The sequence below is a fragment of the Panthera pardus genome, unplaced genomic scaffold (assembly GCF_024362965.1).
Source record: "Panthera pardus isolate Hobbes unplaced genomic scaffold, ASM2436296v1 HiC_scaffold_5, whole genome shotgun sequence".
Taxonomy (NCBI): domain Eukaryota; kingdom Metazoa; phylum Chordata; class Mammalia; order Carnivora; family Felidae; genus Panthera; species Panthera pardus.
In genome coordinates this window covers 4762641-4790269 of record NW_026526980.1, presented here as the reverse complement: position 1 = coordinate 4790269, position 27629 = coordinate 4762641, and the positions used below count along the sequence as shown (strand labels likewise).

The 27629-nt window shown below is 51.3% G+C and overlaps 1 protein-coding gene across 9 annotated transcripts in view; it reads right to left on the bottom strand.

Moving 5' to 3' along the window:
* Positions 1 to 27629, bottom strand: part of CLEC16A (C-type lectin domain containing 16A) — a 201717-nt gene that overhangs the window by 121641 nt on the left and 52447 nt on the right. For all 9 annotated transcript variants that reach the window (XR_008419366.1, XR_008419367.1, XR_008419368.1 and 6 more), the window contains exons 11-12: positions 15402 to 15531; positions 11457 to 11557 (exon numbers count right to left, since the gene is read on the bottom strand). Coding sequence is in view for 6 of the 9 variants with exons in the window: in XM_053894494.1 (XP_053750469.1) it covers positions 11457 to 11557; positions 15402 to 15531 (231 nt within the window). In the remaining 3 variants the exon portion in view is untranslated. The remainder of the gene's footprint in view (positions 1 to 11456; positions 11558 to 15401; positions 15532 to 27629) is intronic.

Here is a 27629-nt window from a genome sequence, read left to right as displayed (position 1 = left end):
ACAGTGGAGGACAGCACTGAAGAGCTGCTTGTCTGGATTCTAAGTAACTCCTCCACACACGCATTGACGTAATAAACCATAACAATATATCTTGCTTTATTGAATTCCTTCCAGCTCCAAACCAAAGGCTAAGCCATGCCGGGGAGATGACACGGGTGAGGGACGGCCTGAGGGCTGGAGCTGGGCCGTTCTCCCTCTCCCGCCTCACCAGCAGCGGCTTCGTCAAGACACTTGACGGCGAGGAAAATTCAATTTGCAGATTCTAGATCCCATTTTGATGCTAAACGTCTAACTCCGAAGCACGCTGCTTTATTAAATGGTAAAAAGAACATCAAGTGAAATTTTTCTGGCGTCTGTTTTCCCTCCCCAGAGATGTCAACGCCATCCTGACATCGCTCTAATCCTCCCATTTCTGGCTCCCTGGGACCTGGCAGCCAGTGGTTCCAGGGGAGAAGTGCTCCTGGGCCGGACCATCTCTCGGCCCCCTTCAGCGAGGATGGCAGGAGGGGCCCAGCCGCTGGCTCCCTCGGGGACGCGGCAGTGGTCACCAGAACCGGGACAGTCAGGGACTTGAACCGGTTCTTGGACTTCCATGACGAGCTCCATTTTGTCTCTTTCCTATTAGGGCCCCCAGTCCCTGAGAATTTGTCAAAAAATGAGGAAATCTGTGGCCAAATCCTCTCTCGACAGGAAGAAAAACACTCCACGGTTATCGTGACTTTCCTCAAGTGGCGACTCCACTCTCTGTGAAGCGGCGGGGGGGGGACCCCAAGGGACTGAAACAGTTCCTTCTACAACTTCAAAGGACCAGAGTCCAGCACAACCTCCCCCTTTAGTTGGAAAGGAGGGCCCAGAGATGTTAAGTCACGTCTCCAAGGCCACAGAGCAAGGAAGCAGCACGGTTAGAATAGGAAGATTCCAAACGTGGACAAGGTCCAGCTAACTTCTAAATGCTCTTCTGTTTGGGGGCCGACTCAGGGATGCGCCACCCAGGGAGGATCCTGAAGGAGCGAGCATTTGCCTCGAGCTTCACAGGCAGCAGCTGCAAGGCGTGGGCAAGAGCTCGCGGAGGGTGGAGGTGGGGACTCTGGAAGGAAGTGACGAGGTAGACTTTGGGGGAAAGGGACGGGCAAGGCTTGGACGCCAAGATCCTGGGACAGCAGCTAGCGGGAGACGACGTGATCCGGTTGTGCTCCTTCATGCCTACTCTGGAGTGGTCTCCACTGCCCCCCGGCCACTCAAGGCGATCCGTCTCCTCAAGGCACTCTTCCCCACACTCTACGTGAGGTGGATTTTACCGCCGGCCAACAGGGAGACAGAGAACGGGATTGACTCCGTACGACACGTGGCAAAACTTTGCAAAAACCCCTTTGAACGTCTCTGTTCCTTCCCCAAAGTTCCTCCTGGGCCAGGTGCCTCACTTCCTCCCCATCTCTCTCTTTCTCCCACCGTGGCCTCTAACCACCACCCCCGCCCCCCGCCGCCCCATTACTCTGAATTATCCCATTCCAGACCTTGGCTTTCAAGGCCCGTGTGGCAATTCAAAAGCTTCATTCTTCTGGGTTCAAACCAATTAGAGGCTGAGGGTTGTTATTAACAAGGCCAATGTCACGGTATGACCAGAACATGCATGTGAACAGGAAAACGGCGCACATGTGTGCATGGACACGCACCCCCTCCACACACCCACACACACACGCACACACACAGGTTTTAGGCACTAAAAGGCAGATTTTGTTGCAAGCCTGACTGAGTTCCTCTGCAAGCCATTTCCAAACTCCGACTGAAGTAAACACTGTGGATAATACACTGTCCTATTTGCTTCAACCCTTAAGTGATGAGCAATAGAGAAATTCCACAGAAACCCAGATGTACTTCACATGGCCTGGGAAGATGTGCGAGCACGTTCAGACTTCCAGCAGACCACACGCTTCCGGGTTCCCTCCCCGCTGGGGTCAGATCCCTCTCTGTCCAAGTGAGTCAGAAAGGGTCTCCCTCTGCATTATTTCCACCCAGGGACCACGGGGTTGGGGGGAGGGTGGGGACGGAACTCCCAACTGACCCAGCAAGTCCGAAATGGAAGGCAAGGGTGTGGCTCCATGATGTCAGAAGCTTCCCCTCTAAGTTCTGATTTCTGGATTCTTCCTCCTTAGCAATAGCCCCCATCTGGGACAGGGGTGGAAAAGACCCAGACCAAAGCTCCAGAGAAAGACGGAGACAGACAACCCTGGATAAAGAGACCACAACGGCACCGGGTAAGTGATGGGCAAAAAACTTGTTTTCTTTTGGCCGAGGTCTCCTTGGCTGTAGTCACGCAAGCATTGCCAGCTTTGGAAAACTATAGACCCACTATTTCGAAAGCTAACCAGATGTTGGGCCGATTTCCAATGTACTTCCAGTTCTGATTATGTGTCACTGGAGATCCAGAAGGATGTTTTGCCAGCTCTCTGCATGGCGAAAGCCTCCCTTTATCCTGTTACCTCTCAACCTTTCCCATACCTCTCATCTGTGTTCCAGTAACTTCTCAGCAAGATAAAACAAAACCCAAAAAGCCCAAGATTCCTCTCGGGTAAACAATGATAAATGGAGGGTGCGAGAGGGTGGTGGGTGGAGTAGGGAAGCCTTGAAGAACACGCAAGCTGCAGAACTCACCCCCCTCCCTCGGGCCAGGCCTCTGCAGACCTGACAAAGGAGAGACGGCTGCATTTGCTATTACAGATATGAACCAGAATTCATTATGTGGCCCAATTGAATCACAACGAGTGCCTTCCTCCAACCGGTCAACCCTTTCCACAGTGGGGTATTCATTTCGGTGCAGCATCTAATCTATTATGATTTACTGGAAGGCCTGAGCTAACATTTGGTTTTTATTAACATTGCTTTTATGTTAAAATTGTCTTATGATGAAAAATCTATCGGAGAGAGACCATTTCATTAGGGGCCCTGTTTGGAAGGTATGGATCTAGAAGAGAGAGGCTGAAGGTTAAGTGCGGCTAACTGGCTAACTGCATGCTGCCTAACCAAAAAACCAGCCGACCAACAGCCAAAAGACCCCCATCAAATGCAGACCCTGGGCCCACAGGCCAGGGCTGGAGCATAAGCCAGATGGCAGCTTCCCACTAGGCAGTTTCCTTTGGGGTCCCCCGGGCACCGGGCTCCCAGGTGCCACACCTGAAGCATCCAGCTTCCTCTCCAAACCTGCTCGATGGCCCACGCTCGCTGATTCTAGAAATGACACCACCGGTGGCAGGGTCAGGGACCCGGGCATCACCCAGATTCCTCCTTTGGTGCTCCCTCCCATCCAAACCAGGCAGGACTCCCTTCCCCCAGCCCCGCTCCTCTCCTTGTCTCCCCATCTTCGTAAATGGCCCCACACAGTTGCCCGAGTGTCCCGTTCACTCTATCAGCGTGTCCTATTTCTAGGTTCCGAACATATCATAAAACCTTCCAGTCTTCTCCATCTCTACAGCCAACATGCTGATTCAACCCACGTTAGCCCTCACCTGGACGGGTGTGGCGGCTTCCCACTGGGCCTCCCACATCCCCTGCAGCAACCCTCTCCCTCACCCGCCTCGTCTACTTTCCACCCGGTAGCCAGACTGGTCTTCAAAGACGTCCATCTGATCATGTCACTCCTCTACTTAAAAGTCCTTTAGGGTTTCCCACTGCTCTTGGAATGAAATCTAAATTCCTTTTCATAGCCTTCAAGGCCCTCCGAGATCTGGTCCCCACCCGGCTGGTCAGTGCCTCGCTCTGCTTGGCCTCACTTTCTGCTCCTCAAACCTACAAGCTCTCGCCTACATCACGGCCTTTGCACGCACTGTTCCCTTCGCCTGGACCACACCTGCCCCGGATCCTGGCAGAGGGGACTTCTCGCCCTTCAGGCCTCCGCTGTCATATTCTTTCCTCAGGCCAGCGTCCCTTGACCCCCCTAGCTAGTAACCCTCGCACCACCACCACCACCACCACTGGTGCATTCTCTGTCACAACACGACCTGATTTCTTCTCATTCACTTGATGGAGGCTCATCAGATTGTTCCAGTGCCCAGAACGACGCCTCGCACACAGGAAGTGTGTGGCACGTACCTGAGAGATGACGACAAAGCCCTTCGCTTTCACCTCCTCGACACTGCCCACACCTGCCCATTATCTCTCCATTCTGCCCGTCTTCTGGCTGAACTATGGTGAACCCTTTCTAAGGGGTGCACAGAGGTCAGATCAGTTCCCAGATGAACCCACCTTCAGCACCCCCCACCCCAGCCCATAGGATGCGGTTCACCGTCACTGCCCACCCACTGCCCGCAGACTGGCTCCAGCCCATTCCTTTCTCGGGGCGCCCTGCCCACCCTCGCCTGCTGCCCGCCCGCCTGATGAGCGGACGGCGGTCCCAGCCTCGGTCAGCCTGGAGTCTGTGAGCCCCCAGGCTGAGCACACTGCCCGGCACACAGCTGTGCCCTTAGTAAGTAACTGAGTAACTTCAGGAACAAATTCTTCGTGACTGACAGTCTTTCAGAACGAAAGGAGATTAGAGACAAAGCGGTCACTTTCAAAAGAAGGTAAACACGGAAGCCATGTAGATTGTGCAACGCTTTCCTGCCTGAACAACCTTCGGAGTTCCCACTGCGTCAGAACACAATCAAAGCTCCTCACCGCCGTGTGTCCCCGCTTGCCTGTCATACTGCTGTCACCTCCCACCCCTCTCGCCCTGCTCCCTCCACAGCAGCCACAGTCACGTCTGTGAAAGTATGTGTTTGGGTCTGTGAAAGTATGTGTTTGGTTCACCACCGCATTCGCAACATTAACCACAGTGCCTGGCATCTAATAAATAAGGCTCCTGAGATCTCTGCTGGGAGGCTGAGGGAAGAAATAAATGAATAGCACCAGCAGGAAATGGAAGAAGGAATTAAATTCCCTCAATTATACACTTCCACTCTTTTAAGAAGAAATCCCCTTCGATGTCGAGGAGGAAGGGGAGAGGAGGAGCCTCAAGAAAGAAAGGGAGGCACCCCAGGCAGGACCTCGGTGGGGTGGTCCCTCCAGGGCCCAGCACTGGATGAGGGAGCGCCTCCCTCCCAGGTACACAGCTCCGGCTCCAGGAAGGAAGCCCTTCAGGAAAGCCAGCCACCAGAAAGACAAAGTGCCCCTTGGCCCCCTGGAGCCTGGCATCCCCACCCCTAAGACGACACCTCCCCTGCTGAGGCCCCGAGCTCGGGCTACCAGAAAGAGAAAGAGCAGCCCAGCGAAGCCGCCGCACGGCCGAGAGGCGATCAGTCAACACACTTTGGCTGAGTGCCGACCGGCTGCCAGCCATTAAGTTGGGTACCACGGTAGGCCATCGGGACAGACATGGTCTCTGCCTTTAAAGACCAGGCAGTCCGGAATGAAAGCGAAAATATGGAGAGAAAAAGAGATAGAAAAAGTGCCACAGGATCTCCATGGAAATTTAAAAAGGTCTGCTCCTCACAAGACGTTGTTAGCTGAGGAAAAGACAAGTCACAGACTGGGAGGAAATCCTTGCGACACTCATCTGATAAAGGACCCAGAACATATATTAGTAAAAAAAACCCAAAAACTCAAGGCTCAACAATAAGAAAACGAACAACCCGTAAAAAAATTTGACATGATATTTCGCCAAAGAAGACACACAGAAAAGGGGCGCCTGGATGGCTCGGTTGGTTAGGTGTCCGACTTTGGCTCAGGTCATGATGCCACAGTTGTGTGAGTTCGAGCCCCGTGTGCTCTGTGCTCACAGCCCGGAACCTGCTTCTGATTCTGTGTCTCTCTCTCTCTCCCCGCCCCTCCCCTGCTCATGCTCTGTCTCTGTCTCTCTCAAAAATAAACGTTAAAAACTAAAAAAAAAAAAAAAAAAAAAAAAAAAGAGACACAGAGTGGCAAATGAAGCACACAGAAAGTCATTATCATTAGTCATTAGGAAAATGCAAATTAAAATCATAATGAGACACTGCTACGTACCTATTAGAATGACGAAAATCAAAAGGAGTGCCGTACAAGTATTGCGAAGGATGTGAAAACCCGTCATACGCTGGTGATGGAACGCCAATTATACAGCTACTTAGGGAAAAAATGTGCCAGTTTTTCTTAAAAACAAACAAACCTGGGGTGCCTGGGTGGCTCAGTCAGTTAAGTGTCTTGACTCTTGGTTTTGGCCCAGGTCACGATTTCAGAGTTCCTGAGATCAAGTCCCACGTTGGGCTCTGTGCTGACATCGTGGAGTCTGCTCGGGATTCTCTCTTTCCCTCTCTCTCTGCCCCTCCCCTAAGCATGCTCGCTCGCGCTCTCACTCTCTCTCTCTCTCTCTCTCTCTCAAAATAAGTAAACGTTTAAAAACAAACTTAGACCAATTGTATGATTCGGTATTTACCCAAGAAAAAAGCAAATATGTGTCCATAAAAGACTTGTACATAAATGTTCCTAGTACTTTACCCTTAACTGGAAATAAGCCAAGTGCCCATTAACAGACGAATGGACGAACACACGGAGGCCAGCTACTCGGCAGTCAGAAGAAACGAACCGGCGACACACAGAGCAACGTGACGAATCTCAAAATAATCACACCCAATGAAAGAAGCCATGCAAAATAAGAGTACCTACTGCACAATTTTATTTATGTGAAATTCTAGGCAGGACAAACTCATTACGGTGACGAGGAACAACTCGGTGCTGCTTGGGGAGAGGGGTGAGAGCGGGCAGGGGGACGGTGACCAAGGGGCAGGAGGAGAGGTTTGGGGTGATGGATATGCACGCTGTCTGGATTGTGGTGATGGTTTCATGGGTGCAAACATAGGTCAGAACTTATCACAGCGTACACTCTCCATATGTGCAGTTTATTGTACATCGATTAGACCACAATAAAGCTTTTTCAAGTGCCATGGCTTTCAGCCAGGATGGGTTGGATTTAGCCTCCCGATTCAAGCAACTAGAAAACTAGGCAAAATACATAAAACAGTGATTACGACACACTGGACAGGACAAGCAGCAGCACTGGAGGGTGACCCTGTGAGGGAGGAGACGAAGGCAGCGGGCCCAGGGACCGCTCCAGTTCACGGTCTGGAAAGAGTTTCCAGGCCTTGGCCCAGAAAGAGAAAATCCCAAGAAAGGCCACAGTCTCCCTCTGTCGAGAAGGCAGAGTTTGGAGCTCAGAGGGGCCAAGTGACTGGAACCAAGAAGAGGGAGGACCAGAGAGCTGCAGACGGTCCATCTGAGGCGTCAGCTAAGTCCTGCTCTGTACATGCATGTGACGGAAGGGAAGGACTTTCTGGAACACAGCAGGTGGAACGATCTGGGGCTCACACAACGCTGACAAGAGTTCGTGTTCCCAGCGGCCAGTGTGGAAAGACCACCCAACTGCGGCCCACTGGGTACACTCTTCAGAAAGGGCCTCCCTCAGCAGTGGGGCCAAGTGAGCCTGAGACTAAAGGCTGTTCTGGACCAGCACCAGCAAAGCTTAAAAGCCTCCAAAGGATCAAACCAATTCCAAGTAACTTGACCATGACCCAGGACAGAAAAATCTCTAATAGAGACCAAACCAGGAGGAAATTCTCTAATAGAAACATAACTAGAATTTACACAGATGACACAACAGACAAGAATAAATAAAAGGGAGGTTATAAAATATTTTAAAGTGAATAAAATCAAACCACATCTATCAAAATTTATTGTGCCTAAGCACACACCTAATGTAGTGCTTAGAGGGAAATTTATAGTATTAAACTCTCATCACAAAAGGAAAAAAAAGTTAAATATCTGTGAGTGGTATGGGAAGGGTATGACTGACAAGGAATAATAGCATAAGGGAAGTTTTGGTTGATGGAATCGTAATGAATCCTGATTATGGTGGTATTGACCAAACCCACACCTGTGCTACAATTCATACAACTACAAACAAAAAAGATTAATTTCAGTATATGTTAAATTCTTTCAAAAAAAGAAAAAAAACTGATTAGCTTAAAAAATCAATGATCTCAGCGTCCATCTTAAGAAACTACAAAAAGAGGAGTAAATTAATCTGAAGTAAGCAGCTAACAGTAAGAAATAATGAACAGAAAGTAATAAAACAGAAAACAGAAAAAGAGTACAGAAAAATCAATGAAACCAAAAGACAGTTCTTTGAGTATCCATAAAATTAGTATGAAATTGTTAAATCTTTAGCCAAACTGATCAGGAAAAAGAACATGAAGACCTAAACTACCAATACCATGAATTAAAATGGGGACATTACTATAGATCCTACAGACATTGAAAGGATAACAAAGGAACATAATGAACAAGGGTATACCAATAAATTTGACAATTTAGATGTAATGACAAATTCCTTGAAAGACACAAGCTATCAAAGTTCACTCAAGAAGAACAAATAAAGCTTCATTAGCCCTATATCTACTGAAGAATCTGAGTAGCTAAAAATCTTCCCTCAAAGAAAACTCTAGGCCCAGACGGATTCACTGGTGGATTCTACCAAACAGTTAAGGAAGAAATCATACCAGTTCCATAAAAACTGTATACAATCCAGGAGTAGGAAATGGTTCTGAATTTATTCCATAAGGTAAATATAACTCTGAAAGCAAATAGAACGAGAATTACAAGACCATAAACAAATATCACTCTTGAACATAAATGCAAAACTCCTTAACAAAATTTTAGGCAGGTCAAATTCAGTAATGTATAAAATGTGCCTGCCACATTAGATGGGACTAACAAACCCCAAGTGAGTATCACCTGAAGGGATCAGAAAAAACTTCCTTGCAACTAGACCCTTGACAGGCAAGCAGAATCTCAACAGGTGGGGACACTGGCGTCGAGAAAATGGCAGGAAGAAACACAAACGAATGTAAGAAAGTAGAAGACTAGCCAGGAGCAGGTAGGCGTGTTGGCACTGACCGGGATGGCTGCCAGGCTTCCAGAGAAGCTCATTGCTCTGGGAACGGTCCCAGTCCCAGGGCCCTGGGGCCAAGTCTGTGCTATATGACCCTGACCCCCAGCCATGACTGAATGTTCCAGAGTTAGACACACCACCAAAAGCTGCAACAATCAGATCTCTTGCCCAAGAATGTGAAACCTGAATGGAAACAGACTCCCAACCTGGGATCTGCTGGGGCCAAATCACAATCTGCCTTGAGGAAGTCCCCAGAGCTGGTTGGTTCCTGCCCTTCCCTCTGTCTTTCAGCAACTGCTCGGATCCTGGGAGCTGGCCCAGGGGCCTTCCTATAGACTTTCCCTTTTACTGCTTTAAGTTAATGAGAAGTAGTTCCTGTTGCTTGTAACCAGAACTTTAAGGAGTTCAGGGAGTACCGTGTCAGTATCCCCAAGTTTATCTCTGTGAAAGAGTTCTACCACTAGATAAAAATTTGCACCCAAATAAAAATTTGCTTCCCAAAGGTCTGTGAAGGGAAGTCAGAGGAACCAGATCAAGTTGGAATGGTGGGTGCAGTCTGGATACTTAAAATGCCAGGAAGAGGAGGGAGGAGTTTAAGGGAGAGAGGAAAGGCACGAAGGGATTCTGAACGGGAGGCACATGGTCCACACCGTGTCACAGAGGATCTCCTGGCAGTGCTATGGAGGACGGGTTATGAAACGGCCGTATGTTAGACCCGTACGGAGGCTGGGATAACGGCCACTGGAATGACGTGCCCAGACCTCTCTTGCCCTCGTGCCTCTGGCTCTCACCTGCAGCATCTAGCTTCGAGCCAGGCACCAAGCCACACTTGGTTAAATTCTGCTGATCAGACAGCTGAAGAGGGAGGACTGACAAAGGCTGACGACCAAATGCTAGATCAAAGGAGGGAAGGAGCTAAAGGTCATGGTAGTTTCAACCTGGTAGGCAATCTGAACCGAACCAGAAACGGCAGAAAGCGTGATGAGGTCAGGGTATACTTCAGGGAACGGCACACATTGTTCCAGGTGCCATTGAAACACCTGAGTAGGAGTCTCCAGCAGGCAGCGGGCAGGAGCTCGGACTGCAGAGGGCACAGAAGTCAGGTGCCGGGGAGCGGTGGGCGGCACCTGGGCGGGAGTCGGTCAGTCTCATGGAGTTCTGCTTCCGCCCAGAAACTGAGGGCTCCTGCGTGCCACTCACCACGCCAGGGGCTGGAGGGGATCGCAGAAGCCACGGGAGCGAGCGAGATGGGAGGAAATGTCAGCAGGATTCCGAGCCTGCTGAGCGCCTCTTAGAGGTCTCTTGCCGGGTGCACAATGACTCACAAATGACAAGAGCCATCACGGTGGGTCCCCTCCAGGATGGGAAAAGCCTGGAAGGAGTTTCGGTGCTGTTCAATAAGGGGATGATGGCAGAATCAATGATGCACAGACACGACGATCAAAAAGAACAAGGCAGTTCTCTAGGAACATGATACGTGGATACATGACGATGTCAGAAAAACAGGGTATGGACAATTAGGGACACCTTATTTATGGTTCAGTGCGGGGCAGTCGTAGAAATAAAATCCTATACGCTTGTACTTGGGTCTGCATGGAGATCTCTAAAGAGACACGCAAGAAACTGCTAACACGAACTGCCTTGAAGAAGAGGGTGGAGGACAGAGATGGGAGGAGAGGCTTTTTTTTTTTTAACATATATATTTTTGCCACTAGTCCACTTATTTATCAGGGTTAAAGATTTAAGAGTAAATATTTACTATGTCAAGGGCTTCTTAAACGTTTCTAGGCATAGGCTGCCTTAGTAAAACCCACATCCACCTCCACACCTCCCAATTAGCTTATGAAAAACCTCCTAAAACGTCACCTGCTACAAAGTCCCCTCTACGCCAAGCCCAGCTCCTGGCAGAGGCCAGAAAGAATGTTCTTGATTTCTGTGCAGAGATTCTGATGTGGAGGTTTCAGAACCTACCGGTGTCAAGCCAGGTGGGGGGTACACCAGAGGCCGTCCCCAGCGAGGAAGTGAATGAATGAATCCTAACCAGATCTGTCAGTTCCACGGGACTCTGATCCTGACCACTCCACCTCAATGGGGGAAGCCAGAGAACCACACCTTTCTTCAGAAAGGAAACCTACAATTCCACCCAATCTGCCCAGGGTCTATTTTAGCCCTCAACCCAGAGCAAGAACTTCAGCTATTATAAATAGCAAAACCAAGATCACAATTTGACTGATTTCAGTTCTGATGTTAGGAAAAGAGGTCGGGTGCTCAGCTAGTTGTAAAAGCGAGGGGTCGAAAGAAAACCACAGTGTGAAGATAGTCATACCAGGTTAGACACTCACTTGTACCCTTCCTCCCACCAGCCATATTGCCTGAGTAACCAATTCCTGTGGCTTTGGTCTGTGCAAAAGCACCTGAGAAATTCTGACTAGGCTGAAGAGAAGTTTCGGGGGAGTCTGCCAAAACCAGAAAGGGCATCCCTCAAGGAGAGCGGCTTTCTTTTTTTGTTCCACGAGGCAGAGGAGGGGGATGCCAGGAAGGCGGGCGAGGTGAGAAGGCTTACCTTTGTTATGAGACATGGCATAGAGGAGGCAGAGCACAAACAGTGCGTGGTAGTCGTCGTCCGGGCTGTCCAGGGCGTGGTACACCATATCTAGGAAGGGTCTGGAAAAGAGGAGGGGTGCGCATGAGCCTCCTGGCGCACACGGTGACCACTTCTCTCCCACCAGCACGTGGCGAGCCCTCTGAGTGCCGCGGCCAACACCAGGCGTTGGGGACGGGCTCTGCCTGTGGGAAGCTATCTCCAGGGGAAAGTGACAGAGGACCAGACCCCTTAGCACACAACAGTCATGCCCCAGCTGTTCTAGACAATGGGGGTAAACGACGCAAAGCCCTGCTCCTGGGGCACTCCCATGCCGGCGAACAGATGGACCACATCATCGCTGAGACGAGTAAGGAGCGAAGGAAGAAAAGGGAGTGGCGAGGGAGACAGACAACACCAGACAGAGCACCAGCAAGTCCGAACAATTGCAGAATGTGGGCCCTGGAGCCAGACTGCCTGGGTTCCAATTCGGATTCAGCCTCTCCTAGCTGCAAACCCTTGGGTCAGCTACCTAAAACCTGTCCGTTTGCCCATCGGGAAGGTAGGGATTAAACCCTCACAGGGTTCCGGTGAGGGTTCAAGTGAAACCACGAAGGGCCTTGAACACAGGCCCGGGTGCTCAGTGCCAAGCGTCCTCGCGTGGAGCAGCTGACAGAGGATCCCTGTTTTGTGTTTTCCAAGGGCACTTTCTCCACGAGCTCGCTTTGGCAGGTGCTGGCCCAGCAATTTCTTGGACGGACTTTCTCTGACGGGCAAGAAGCGATGTGAGGTCTCAACTCTGATGCTTAGTGGAAATACCACAAACCGCACACCCCAAATGCTGCCCTTCCAGGGGAAGGGCCTGGTCTGGAGAGATAGAACAAGGACGTTCATCACAAGGATGATAGAACACGCACAGATATGGCCGCACAGGCAGGGGGTTCTGAGCCTGTGACCAACGGTGGCCGCCTCTCTGGATGCCAGGCCGAAGCCAAGAAAACAGAGCACCTTGGTGAATGACGGGAGCACACGTAGCTCCTAGAAGGCCACACAGCCACCGTCAACACCACTGTGTAGGGGGCAGTGAAGAGGTGTGGCAGACACACAGGGAGACGCTTCACTGCCTAACCTTTTAGACTTAAAAAAAAAAAAAAAAAAAAATCTGAATCCCATAAACATACCAGTGATTCAAAATATTTAACTGGAAGAGGCCAAAGAGAAAGGAGTGAAAATGTTCTTGTGGCAACATTTCAAATGAACACCGGACACTCGGAAATTGAAGGAAGAACCCTTTTTAGAAGGGGACAATTAGGTCCAGGCTGCTTCTCCAGGGCCCCAGACCTTCCCCGGCCCAGATCCGGCACCTTTCGGATGCCTGGATAGTTTTGCCATGTGCGGATTTGGGTTTCTGTAAGTTCCTGGCAAGAACACTTCCAAACTTAAGAGCAGGATAAAACGTTTTCTTGTAAACCAGCCGCTTGGAATGTGGATTATATTTTCGTTTGGGAGCAATACACATAACCAAATGCCCAGGAACAGAGGGAGGGCCGGGGGGACATAACATCTTCTAGGAGATGAAGTGTCGTGCAGCCATTAGCATTGTGTTTGCTCAGAGTACAGCACAGTGAAAAAGATGCCTGGTGTTAGGTATTGAATGGAAAGAAAGAAGACAAAATGATAGGCATGGTAAAGTGTAAGTACTGGGGGCACGGAGGGCACAGTTCCCACTAAACGGGCAATGAAAAACGACGGGCAGGAAATAACCAGGACACTAGTGACAGCTGCCTTCGAGACTGGCATCATGGAGACCTCTTCCCCTTCTTCATACGTTTTTTCAAAATGTTTTCACATTTTCTGAATGTGTATTACTTTTGTAATTTTTTTTAACCTTTTTTTTTAAAGAAAAGAAAAAAAAAACTTTTTTAAAACATTTTTCAGTTTCTCAGGCCTGCATTTAACCCCGAATGCAGACATAGGCCCACGATATACGAGGACCAGGAGAACAGTTCCGCTTTGTACTTCACTGTTTCTTCAGACAAGTGGGCCAATGTCAAGATGCGATTCATGTCAAGGAGAACAGTCCGCTCCCTCCCTCCCCCGGAGCGCCCTCCTCCCTGCTCAGTGCCCGGGACCGGGAGGGGAGAAGTCCGCGGCAGTGTTTCTGACAACCAACAGCTCGATACCTTCGCAGAGGAGAAGGCAACTATCGACCTGCTCCAGTCTCTCCTTGGATTGGGTCTCAGAGCAAAGCACAGCCCTGACCCAAGGGTTCCCGCGGCCGCAAGCTTGCACGTGGGCCCAACTCGAGGCACCATGCTCAGCTTCCGTTACAAGCCACGTGGTAAAAGAGGTCAGTTAAAGTCACGGAAAGTTACGAAACAATCTCAATCGACTCTAAGAAAACCCCTCTCTTCACTAAAAATCAGGAAAAAACAAAAAAAGAAAGAAATCTCAACCGAACACTCAAAACATAACAATTTGGTCTGTCGCCTTTTTTTTTTTTTTTAAAGACTACATGCTTATTTTCTTTCGTTTAGCGAAGCTATACTATTACCATACTATGTCAAATATGTGCTCTGTTTCCATTTATTAGATCCTAAGGAACCCAACATATCCTGACAGTATTCACTTAAAAGCAGCAGCTGACATTCTATCAAGCCGACGCTCCCCCGTTTGCTTATGTGCGCCCCCCCCCCGCCCGCTACTAGTCATTTGTGGTTTTTCCAATCATTCCTATCCTAACTAATGCTGTGCCAAGCAACTGAAGGTTGTTTTCCCGTCCCTTTCTGTGTTGAGAATGATTTCCTTCATTTTCAGAGCTCCAGGAGTTATGTTCTTTGCTGCCAAGCAAAATCAAAAAGGTCTCTGTGAGTTCCAACAACTGATAGCCTGCACCACACTCCAGGGTTTTTTGTTGAAACCAAAGTAAAAATGGCCCCCTTGTGCATCTGACAGAAATTAATCCTGTCTGTTAGATAACTGAAACATTTGCCAAGCCAAGGGATGTGGAGGAAAAAATTAGTGTGCTTCAACTCTCCGCTTCAAGCTGGACGAATAAAGAGGATGGTGTGTGTGTTTCAGCCGCTCCGGCCCGAGAGGCCAGGAAGGGAGTGCTCTGCAGGCCGACGTGCCGTGCGTTTATGAACCCTGAAGGAGGATCAGGACAGTGCGGGGGTCAGCCCGGGGGGCCACCTGTTGAGGAAGTAACTCTGAAACGAAGAAGCCCTCGCAACAGTTCGCCGCACACTTTGAGAGCAAGCTTACGCCCCGTCTCATTCTGGAAGGGGCGGTGCTGCAGCAAGTTTCCGGGAAATGTGGCATCTCCACGGTTTAAGAGGATTTCGCTGCCGCGGGCCATCAGTGAAATGAAAAATCAGGGGAAAAGTCGAAGGTGGACAGCAGCATTAAATCACGCTGGCTGAGCCACGAGGGCACGCCCCACAGGCAGCGGGGTAGCACGGCAGTGAACGAATGAGCCAGGGAGATCCAAACGCGGCTCCCAAGGGGCTCCCTCCTGGGAGCGGCAGGGCACGGCCACGGGGTGGCCCACACACTTTAGGACAGGGCACAGCCCCAAAGCGCTTGGGGGGGGGGGGGGCGCCATGTCTCAGTCTTCCCCTTTCCAAGGGGTGAGCGCTACAGGGCTGAGTGGCAGCTTCGTTCCTGCGCCTCTCGAGAGGGGCTGTGCCTGTGGTGGCCGAGGGGCTGGAGGAGCAGGGAGGAAGCAGGACGACTTTGCGGAGGAGAAGGCACCACACGGGTGGCGGGAAGAGGCCCCCGGTCACCTCTGGGGGGCACCCCGGCCCAGGCAGCCCCCCTCATCGCTCAGCCTACGTCCTCGCCCCAGTGACGGAGCAGCACCCCCCACCCTGACTGGCAGGCGCCCCACCCGCGGCACCAGCCCGAGCGGGGGACGACGGGCAGCACCTGCTCCACTGCACGCTCTCCAAGCCCGTGGCGGCGCTCTTCTCCTCGTCCGTGGTGTTCTGTTCCTGCACGGACGTGCTGGCCGCCAGCTCCGGGAGCTTGCTGCGCTCCATGATCACCATCTCTATCTCTAGGAGCAAACACAGAGACCGGGATGAGCCCAGACAGCTTCACGGACCTGGATTTACAGACACAGCCGGGCCACAGACAAAGCCTGAGGGGACGGCTCCTAACACGTCCAGCAAGGGCTCGCCGGCAGTGACGGGAACATCGGCAACAGGCCGGGGACAAATAAGACAGAGGCCAGAACCCCTCTCCCGTCTCATCCCGGCAATGCCAAGAAGCGTGACCCTGACTTTGACGCCCCCCCCCCCCCCAAAAAGCACAAATTGCAGTAGCTTATTCAATGTCAAGGTGTTTTTTAAGATACTTATTCTGCTCCACTGATACCACACTTCCTTCCCAAAGGAGTGGAGGCAGCACAAGAAAAATGATACGTGGTTAATAAATCATAACCCGATTCACTGAGAATATTCTGAAACCGTTTACACCGTACAAGAGGCTTTGACGCGCCTGAAGCTTTTGTTTTCCTTTTCCCCCCGACAACTTCCAGAAGGCAGGGAGAGGTTAGAAACCTCACTGTATTTTTCCCAATTAAATAAGGGCAACTTGAAGCAACGATTGAAGCACGGCGTCCATGGTTTATTTTCCGAAAGAGATATGAACCAGGAGAGGAAAACGTCTTGAATTGGAGATGGTTAGCTGTGGGCCGTAAGGTGTCCGTGTCATGGGGGTCTTTGACATGAGGTGTGGACCTTCAGACAGCTAGTTCTTGGAACCCAGAGTTCAGGTCAACCCCCATCTTCAGGAGACGGAGGAGGGAAAGGACGCTGATGTGTGAACCTGCACTTGTTTCTTGAGGGGCGGGAGCGCGCCCAGGACTCTGGCGGCCCTTGCCAGCCATGGTCTTTCCCTGGACCGGCACAAGGGCCTCCCACCTGGCCGCCGCCTCCCTTCACCCCCAGTTTGTTCTCCACACAGACTCAAGTTATTTCAAGTGGAAATTAGCTCATGTCGCCCTTCTGTTCAGAACTGTCCGCCGCCTTCCCATCACACTCGGGATGATATCCAAACGCCTTCCATGGCGTCGAGGCCTCACACGGCCTGGCCCCTGTCCACCTCTGACCTCACTGCCTGGCCTCCTCTGCCTCACGCCTCTCCAGCTGTGCTGACAGCTTCTTCCACGCTCTTGAGGGGCCCAAGCTTGTTTCTGCCCAGGATCGTTACACGGCTGCTTCCTCTGCCCGGGACGCTTTCACCCCCGGTCTTCCCTACCCTGGCCTGACCCGATCACATCCTTCGAGGCCCAGCTCCAATGCCACCAACCTCAGAGAGGTCTTCTCCGACACCCTCTACACCTGTTTTTCCTTTACCTCTTTATTATTATCTAAAATCCGTATTTCATTCATACTTCCTTAGTTTTTCCCTCCTGTCCACTTCCTGTGCCAGGATCCCATCTAGGGTACCAGGTTGTATCCAGTCACCACGTCCCCTTGGGCTCCTCCTGGCTGTGACCAAGTGTTTGACTTCCTTGCCTCTGGTGACCTAACAGCTTTGAGGAGACAGAACTGGTCAGGTTATTTTGCGGAACGTCCCCCAACCTGGGTCTGGTGTTTTCTCATCACTAGACTAGGCCTGCAGGTTCCGGGAGGAAGCCCACGCAGGAGACGTGCCCTTCTCACCCCGCTGCAGCGAGGGTACGGGCTCCCAACACAACGCCGTGTCCGCTTATGTGACATCTACACCACCTGACGGAGCTGACGCTGGTCACACTTCCCCACCAGAGAGTTACCTGCCCTCCTCCTTCCACTCAACACTCGGTGCAAATGAGTCATTAAGCGCAGCCCACAGCCGAGGAGGGGGAGTTACCACGTTCCAGCTCCTGGAGCAGGCGGTAGCATCCATCAATTACGTGGAATTCTTCTGCATGAATGTGTCCCCTCTGCCCCGTCTCAATTTTACTTCTTGGCATTTGTAACTGCCGGGATTTTCTATGTTCTGTGTATCCGTTTGCTTGCTTCCCGTCTGCCTTCCCCCACTCGAATGGGGGCTTCGTAAGAACAGCTGCCTTGTCTGTCTTGCTCTCCGCTGGGCCTCTGGGGTCGGGCCCAGGGCCTGCGACCAGAGGGCAAGCGCTCAGTGATGGGACGGACAGGGGGACGAGGCTCTGGCTGCACACAGGGCCGGAAGCGACGCATGCACGGCCGCCACAACGTGGAGCAGGTGACCCAGAGCCGCACCCAGTCTGCCCTGAGCCTGCACCGTGTTCTCATGGGAGACATCCCGTGCCCACCACCCTCTGGGACCCCCTCGGGCACGGCTGCACCTGCCACGGTCCTCGGGAGTGGACGAGGGCATCCCCCACCGGTCCACATGGGCCCCGACCGCTAGCCCCTCCTTCTCAGTGTGGCCCGGAGTCAGACACTGCAGACCGGAGCCTCCCACGGGGCCGCCCCCACCACAGACGCGGGGGCCGACCCACGATTTTCAAGTGGTGTCCGGACAGTTTGTTTGCGTAGTTCTGTATTTATTTTCACGCGCACCGGAAGAAAATTCTAACCACACAGAGAACCTGTTCTTCAACCGCGGCTATCGCCACTTGAGGGGGCGAAATGTAAGGGGAAGAAAGGGAGTCGATTCACAGGGAGCTATCGAGTCAGCAGGAGTCCGAGCAGCCAGGGCCGCCGCCAAGAGCAGGCGGCGGCACAGACTGGGGGCTGAGAACCACCACGCCCTCCTGCGTCTGCGCCTTCCCCCCCACCAACCTCCTTCAGTGGCCTCCCAATGAGCCCCACCTCCCTGCTGTGGGGCAGACACCTTATATTTTTAATTATTCTCACCTTTAAAAAACCTGTCCCGTTTATGTTGTTTATAACGTTAACACGGCAATACAAATACGTGCGACTTACAACAAACGGATCTGTGTTTGGAAGACGCGTGCTGAAATCGCAGATCTACTTGACTGTTCTGTGTTCCTGATAGAGCATGCCAGCGAAAACATCTGAAAACTAGCAGGCTGGCTGTGGTGCCAGCCTCTGGCTTCGACCCTGGGACCCGTGACACGCCTCCCGTACCGCTCGCTGCAAGCTCCCGTGCCTCCCAGCCCGGCTGACAAGGCGGAACTCAGCTCCGAGGACTCCCCGAGGTTACGGGGCCGAGCCCTAGCCCCTCACTCTAGAGAATACGCTGCTCTGACGTGGTAATTCCTTCTGGGTTGTTTCATCTCCCTGGATGCTGGGAACTCTGGAGCAGAGGAGCAGCGAAAGATAAGCCTGTCTCGTGCTCACCAAATTTAGTTAAGGAGTTGCACAATAATTTTGAATGACAATTCCCCATGGCACAGCACCACGATGAGCAGATGGGACCAGAGTCGCTCCAGGTAAAGGGTGGGTGGGCTCCCAGACGTCTCTGACTATGGGTTCCCTCCTGCCCCTGAAGCTCCCTTCTGGAACTCTGTGGAGCTTCACACAGAACTGCTGAAAACCACTGGTTTGGTCCCGGGTACTGAACATGAGGAAACGGAACCCAGAAGCACAGTGACAATTAACACAGCCAGAAAGGCAGCGGCAGAAGCCAGGACTGCTGCCCTCTCGGCTCCCGGGTCATGTCCTCGCGCGGGACCGGCCCACGAGGGCCTCTCAGCTCCACGCGCAACGATGGTTCTGTCACCCTGGCTCCCACAGCTGTCCCCAGCCTCCTGACCCTCCTGCAGCCAGCACAGCTGTGGAGCGAGCCGCTCGGCTGAGGTTAACTCTCTTGACGAATGTACCACAGTCCTTCCAACGCCAACACAGGTCCCTGCTCCTCCACTGCTTCTTTTTAACCATCTTATCCAGACAACCCCCAAGAGCTGTGATTCTTACCCAGGGTCTGTCAACTCCCTGCAACTGCATGCAAAATGCCAAGTGGGCGAAAGAGGGGTGGGTAATAGGTTTTTGGGGAGACGGTCTCTCCACATTCTCACCATTCTAAAATGGAATCTACGTGGGGCGCCTGGGTGGCTCAGTCGGTTAAGCGTCTGACTTCGGCTCAGGTCACGATCTCTTGGTTCACGGGTTCGAGCCCCATGCTGACAGCTCAGAGCCTGGAGCCTGCTTCAGATTCTTTGTCTCCCCCTCACTGCCCCTCCCCCACTCATGTTCTGTAGCTCTCTCTCTCTCTCAAGAGGAAATAAACATTAAAAACAAATTTTTTTTAATGGATTCTACAGCCATCTTTAAAAGAGGATGAGAAAGAAGATTTGACCTTTCCTTTCCTGGTGATTCAGTGCCAAAGTGAACCTCTCTTTTATGCCAGACCAGATCATCGGGCATGGTTCTATGAACCCTCCGGGGCCCACATCTCTCCGCAGACACAGGCCTGCCTGGGCACAGCCTCGCTCCCCTCCCAGGGCACACGCACCCTGCTGCTGCCACCAAGGAGAGCGGATCAGGGGGCATGCATGCACGGATTTCCACCGACGCTGAGGCCAGGACTCAGGCTCTGATGATGAATTCTCGGGGAGCTCCACCTGACCCTGCTATAATATAGCAGGAGCCCCCATCCCATCCAGGTTTCTGTTCCGGAATGTAAAGGGACCGGGACAATAACCCAGCTCAGCTCTGCTCCAACTTCGGTCATTTGCCTGCCTCTACGATGTGTGCCATATCTATGTGTCGCCTGTCCCATTTGTCACCTACCTAATCATTGTATTTGACCTCATTTTTCTTCTTTTGACTTCAATGCATTTTAAAAGGAAACTTTCAGTCACTATCAATACTCTTCGATTGAGCAACCCCACTTGCAGGGATTTATCTGGAAGATACACCCCTAACAATATGAAAATGCACACGCACAAGAGGGTTCACTGAAGTATTATCTGTAGTTGCAAAATATTGGAAACTACCTAAATGTCCAAGCATAAAGATCAGTTGAATAAACTTGTCCACACACACACACACAAGGCAGCTGCAAACCGGAATGAGGAAAACCGCTGTACTGATACGGGAGAGAAGAGCAAGCATATACAGCATGCTACCCTGCGTGTAAGAGAGAAGGGAGAGCAAGAAAACATATATAAATCGGCTTCTTCTTACAAAATGAAATACGGGAAGGATATCCCAGAAAATAATCCAAGGTGGTTATCTACCAGAGGTAGGGGAATGGGTGGAAAGAATATGGAAGGCACCCTTCCTGAACAAACCTTTTTGCACACTTTTGTTCACAGTCCATATATTTTTTCAATAGAAATTAAACCATTAAGAAATGGGAAGGAAGAACCCTAAACTGAGAAGATTAAAAAAAAAAATAGGACCCCCAATTTTTTTCAAATACATACCATATCTACCCTGACGGAGGGGAAAGAAAAAAGGAGAGGCAGATTAATGTGAATAGCTATAAACAGGATACATGACTCTATGCCCTCAGTTGGGAGATGTGTGAAGCATTTGAGGAGGGAGGGGGAGTTGCAAACCATCCTGAACTCTTGTTTATTACACAATAAACAAACTGAAACTTTTTTAGATGTATTCTAGGACTGAGCAAACAAACGTGTTGATGCTGTTGGGAGGCAAGGCTCCAGATGAAGAAGTGACACACAGATCTGGAACGGGAGAAGGCAAGAAAGAGCCTTCTGGGTACTGAGCTGCATCGGTATGAATATTAGAGGTGTTGGTATGAATCCACGATTTCTAAAATATGCACATGCATACGCGTTTGTACGTATGCATATGCATGCGTGAGGAAATGTGTATTTTGTGTTTATACACGCGTCTATTTTCTAGCTCTGTCCACTGAAAGAGCCAAAAAGCAAAGCACCATGGGAGCCATCAGCACATCTGGGACCCAGATTTTGGTCTCTAACACCACTGCCCATGGAGAGGAACCAGGGCTTTGCAGAGAAAGGGTTCATCCTGGGTATGGGCAGCGTAGGTACAAGATGAACCTGGTTAAATTGTCACGCCAGAAGGCATAAAGGCTGCTCAAAAGAAACGAGGGGACTGTATCACAAGGACACAGCAGCCAGGTCAGAAGGGTTCCCAACGGCCAAATCTGGGACAATTTGAGCATCAAATTAATTAAATCAGTAACGAAACACAAACCACTAAAAACTGGAATCCATGGCCTGTGCCAAGAAGAGATAAATAAAGAAACGGGTAGAAGAGGGGTTTTCCCTTACAGCGGAATGCTGAGGGCTGATCTTTAAACGTGGAGAGAGTGCTGACGTTGGAAAATCAACATTTTGTCACCATGCGGGTAAAGAGTGGCTCAGGCAGGTATCATCAATGAGGAACAAATCCCAGGGGGGCACTTTAATGAGGCACAAGATTAATCTGCATTATCTCTAAGTAGCTCCCCACGGGTTGCTAATTAGTCGTCAAGAAGAGGGAAAGCAATTATACGGTGGAGAGACCGGGAGATACCTTAGCCAGGTGACCGATATTCACGTCACCCGGGAGGGTCAAAAGGACATCATGTGCCTCGAGATGGGACACACGGGGAAGGACATGCCACCACCTATGCCCGGAATGCATAACCTTCATCTTATCACAAAGAAAACATCAAAGACAGAATGAGGAACGTTTTAGTAAAGCAAAGGAGGGAGAGGTCCTGCATTCTTCAGAGAGGTCAATGTCGTAAAAGAGAAGGCTGTGGGAAAACGCTCCAGCCTGACGAAGGCCAGGGAGGCACGACAAAAAAAGGCACTACCCGACCCTAGACTAGATGTTCTACTGGTGGGGGAAAGATGCTCTGGAGGATGTTATTAGGTCAACGGACAAGCTGAACCGCAGACAGCAGAAAACTCCACGGAGGCGGACAGCTGCACGGCGCTCACCAAAGCGAACGCGCTATCCTTGGCAAACGCGTGCTGACACCGACAGGAGGGAAGGGACGTGATGGGTGCAACTTATCCAGAAAAAAAGTGTGGGGCGGAGGGGCAGGGAGAGGGAAAACAAATAGGAAAGCAAATGGGCTAGAATGTGTTAAAAGATGAAACTGGACAAAAGGTAAACAGGTGATCTTTATACTATTTCTTTTTCCAAACTTTTCTAAGTTTGAAAATGTTTTCAAACGAAAACACGTTTTCATCACTACTATAAGCCTCACGCCAGTGTCAACAGAAAGCAGGTGGGAAAACACACGCACGAAAGGAGCAAGGCCTGCTGTGCGTGCTGGAGAGGGGACGTGTGAAGGACACTAACGCCAGGCTCCCCTGCAGCTGATCTCAACGAGAATCTTCTCACTGCTCCAACTCACCCAGAACCATCCCCAAACCCCGCAGCTGGGGCAAGGCTGATCTGGCCCGATCTCTGCATTTTACAGAAGGGCAAACTGATATACAGAGGGATTGAGGAGGTGGGCCTCTGCCCCCACGGCTGTGAGCTCCTCTCCCAGCACTGCCCACCGGCCACGAGCTGGCAAGGAGCACCTGTGTGGCTACAGTTCCGGCACCGGGCACCGTGGCCCATAATCTTGAAGGCTCCAGCGTCCCAGCCTGGGGGGCGGTGCGACCCCTTTACACAACTGGAGTCTTGAGCCTCTGGGAGTCGAGGAACGTCCCTGTGAGGCTGAGCAGCTGGGCGTGGGAACCCGAATCTCCAGCTCCTTTGCCCCAGCCCTCCTCGGCCTCTGTCACTTCCCCAAAAGCCCCCAAAGCAGAAGAGGATTTGCACATTCGTGGACACTGCACTATTCACGATGGCCAAAAGTGGGGAAGCAACTGGATGAGCAAAATGCAGTGTGCCAAAAAAAAATGGAATATTGCTCGGCCTGAAAAAGGAAATCCCGATACATGTGACAACATGGATGAACCCTGAGGACGTGACGCTAAGTGAAATAAGGCTGTCGCAAAAGGGCAAACGCCGTTGTGATCCCACTGACGTGAACTACCTGGAGTGGTCGGATTCACAGAGACAGGAAGAGGAACGCGATAGCTGCTGGAGAGAGGGAGGATGTGGAGGTAATGCTTAAAGGGGACAGAGTTTCAGTTCAGGAGGAGGGAAAGAATTCTGGAGGCGGTTTTGGATGGCAGTTTTGGTCGTACGGCAGTGTGCGTGCAGAGGAGAGGCCGGAGGACTCTCCACAACCACGGACGTCAACCTCGCCCCCTCCAGACGACAACTCTGGCCAGATCTGTGGGCTTCCCCAATGCTCTGACACTCTGATTTTCTTAAATAACAGCAATAATCCATCAACTTGCCTAGGATGATGTACATTCTAATCTGATTAATATTTGGTAAATGAAGTGCTTTTCAGGGAAATGGCAGGCATGACCTCCCAACAGTCTTTGACTTCACAAATTCAAGGATCCTCTGAGTTGCCCTCTGTGTTCTACATTCCAGGAATCAAAACGAGGACAGACGGTAGAAAGGGGGAAGGGGAGAAGAAGGCCCTAACAAGACCATTCGGGGAAGGAGGAGGAAGATGCCCTCGCTGGTTACCTAGGAAGTAGGGGAAGGGCCACGTGCCATTGGCTGGCCTTGGAGCAGAATTTCGAGAGGCAAACGGCACCCGGCCACAACAACAGGGTGTCCAAGGGCTGAGTATTTGGGTGCCTCTTCCTTTGTCTTACTGAGCAGCATGAGGGTGAATTCAGAAGGTGTCTCTTCCCCCCTGGGAAGTTCCTCGTACTAGTGAAGCCTATCTGGAAACTTGGCACTCCCACACCTCTACAATCGTGGGGCTGGCCGCCTAATCCTCTCCTCCCTCCCTTCCCACTGTCCCCCCACCACACACACATGCTCACTCATCCCACTGATTCGTTATACAAATTAACAGAGAACCGGGCTGGCTGCACAGAAACCTGCAGCCGGGGGCGGGGGTACCCAAGCACAAAGTGCCCCCCAGCCCAGCCCCTCGCTCCGCTCTCCACCTTGGCCAGGCTTTCTTTTCAGTGCCCGTGTGACACATGCTGAAGGGCTCAGACACCGATGCTCGTGTTTCTGACAACCCGAGAGCCGGGCATCCTGATGTCCTGCCACTGGTGGAGAAGCGACGATTTGCCCAGGGTCACAGAGCTGCTCAGGAGCAGTCCATCAAGGGTTGGGGGGTTCAGACCGCAACCTCCCAATGGCTAATCCATGGCTCATCCCAATCAGGAAACTCTGCCAGCCCTGGGGTTGGCTCCGGCTTTCCAAGAGGAGCCAGAAATGAGGCCAGGGCTCTATTTCAACGGAGGCTTCAAAAACAACAAAACAAAACAAAACAAAAAACAAAACAAAACAAAACAAAACAAAACACAAAGCTGGGGGGGCACCTGGGTGGCTCAGTCAGTGGAGCATTTTGACTTCAGTTCAGGTTATGATCTCACAGTTCATGGGTTCGAGCCCCGCGTCAGGCTCTGTGCTGTCACTTCAGAGCCTGGATCCTGCTTCAGATTCTCTGTCTCCCTCTCTCTCTGCCCCTCCCCTGCTCTCGTTCTAAGTCTCTCCCAAAAATAAATGAACATTAAAAAAAATTTTTTTTAATTAAAAAAAACAAAAAAGCAAAGCCGGGGTTCCAAACTTCCAGGCACCCCTCAACTCCCAGCTGACCTGGCAAGTTCAAAGTCAGTGTTGTCCCCTTCATTCCAAGCCCTTGCTGCGATTTAAGAAAAGAGTAGGTTTTGAAGGTCAGTCCACGCGGTTGGTGCCTACTTTTTCCATAGGCCAAAAAAACAAAAGCTAAACCCTATTTTTCAAACGAGAAGTTCAAACAATTCATTTTCGTGCCTGGGGTCTGTTTACTAAGCTACTGTTGCAAGTGACTCCAGAAAGAGAGGACTATCCTTTCAGACTGATGAGACATCTGGGACACAGCGAGCATCGAGTGAACGCTTCTTTGACTACAGGGACTAGGGCACCTGTCTTTTTCCTTTCAGTGTGCAATTGCTGCAGATTGAGGGGCCCTGTGATTTTCTGGTTTCAGAATGAGTCACCCGTCATTTGGGACCTGAGGCTGAGTGGAGGGTCCACATTCATTTCACCCTACTTCCTCGTCTGGGCTTAAATGTGGAGGACGTGTGAATTCTGGTTGCGTTTGTAGAAAAAGAGCACGTTAATGCCACATTTAAATCAGGTCAAGGCAGAACTGCGACCGACTCGCGACCATAAACCTTTGTCTGCCTGTGCCTGATGCTGCCTTTTGAAGACCCCCCACTAACGTGGGGGTGGCAGGCTGTGCAGGGGGAGCTGGTACCACCATCTCCTTTTTCAAAGTCACCCCTGCCTGCTCGTTACAACCGGGCGGTCCACGAACCCCTAGATCCAGGGGCAAGGCAAGAAGCTTGCTAGAGAAAAAATAATTCGGAGGAGAAATTAGCCACAGATCCACCCCAAACAGTGAGGGAGAAGACAGCCAGGAAGGGGATGAGGGGCACACGGGAGCCCTGTGGCTTTCTAGTGGAGCATCTGCTGCTTCCGCGGGCCCAGCGCGCATGATCCCTTCTTCTGACAAACACACCCTATTTCTCACCGAGGGTGTCACTGTGGGGTCAACACATGACCCAAGCCTGGCCAATCGGCAAAGACCGCCCCTCTACGGCAGTGGGCCAGCCAGGCCCCTCGGTGTCACCAAGCATTGGCCCCTAGCCTTCAGCTCCTTCTCTGCTTGGTGGTGAGCTGGCAGGATGCAAGCCTGGCACTGCCCGTGGTCATCTCTGCACCTGAGGCCAGCCCCGCCCAAGCCTTCCAGTTCTGGGAACAATAATCACCCTTTTGTTGAAGCCAGTCCGAGTTGAATTTCCTCCAACTCTTACAACCACAAGACTCCTAACATATACTCATTTAAAAAAGAAAAAAAAAAGCACCCCACGAATTACATTTTTTATACTCAATTTCCAGATGGGGAAACTGAGGCACGGTTTGAGTTGGGAGACCACTCAAGGTTCCCAGGAAACTGAGACATGACTGCAAGGCCAGTACCCCATCTCCTAGCACCCCCCCCCCCCCCCGCATCAACGCCATGCCTAACACCCTTCCAGGTCACGAATGGTTTCACCCAAACACAGTCTAAGGAGAGAACGCCCCCAGCTGCACCTTAAACCTGAGAATAACTAAGAGATCGGGTACACCATTCACGTGACAGCTGCCGCAGCCCAGTTAGGTGCCTCTGCTGGACGGGCCCGACAGACTCGTGTTTATTTACGGTGAGCTGTGGGGGAAGATGACATGTCCGTAATGTTTTGGAATGACTAATGTATATCCGGGAAAATGGAGGAGGGCACCAAAATGCCAAGAGGGCTGCTGGGAGCCATGGTCGACCAAACTCTAATGTCACCATCAAGTGTCCAAGTAAAGCCTCTGGGAAAATTCCTGGGCCCCGTCTGGTACAACCCGGCCGAGTAACCACGCAGAAAACGGGCTTCTGGAGACCTGTGAACATTTCTCCGCTGGCCCCCCACACAGGGCAGGCCGGCTCGGCATCTGGGGAGTCGTGACCCCGAGCCCAGCGGTGAGCTGGAACGGTAGCCTTGCCGAGCCGCTGGAGCTCCGCACGCCGGGACCGGGCCGTCCGCTGACTCACTTGACTGTGCTCACCGCCAAGCCTGCCCTGTCCACACCAGGGTTAGTCACGGCCAGGCCTGGTTAGAGAGCAGCCCTTAAAAGGACTGGAATGAAAGAGGTAGCATCCTTCCAAAACAAAATCGACAGGAACACAGAGTGCAAAATGGGAAAATGGGGTGAAATCCTCCTCCCTTTCCCCACTGTGGCCACAGGACAGCTAAACCCCAGCGTGGAAGCAGTTTTCTCCAGAGTTTTAAAAAAAAAAAAAAAAAAAAAGATCCCAATAAGCAAACTAGGACAGCTTGCTTACCTTGCGTTTGCCCCTCACCTCCCCACCAAAGTGATATTGTTTGTGAGCCAAAAGTGAATTCTGACGCCAAAATGCTTACTGTATACTTTACACAGAAATAAAAGCATGCTGGGATCTCAGCCTTAAAGAGAGAGCAGGGTGGCACTGGAGAGATGCTTTGCTTATACTTATCGGAATGTGATCGTGGCATTCACTGAGAACTGCCAAGAAAATCAGAATGGGGCCCGCAGGGTGGGGACGGGGGTGGGTTTTGGCTCCATAAACGCAGCAAACTCCCCAAAACAAATGAGTTCCCAGTCGGTGATTTACTGAGCTGCTCTGCTCCGTTTTCCAGCTTCAGATGACCTTGACTAGGGAATCACACAGTCCAGGCTGATGGGCCAAGGACAGTTGGCT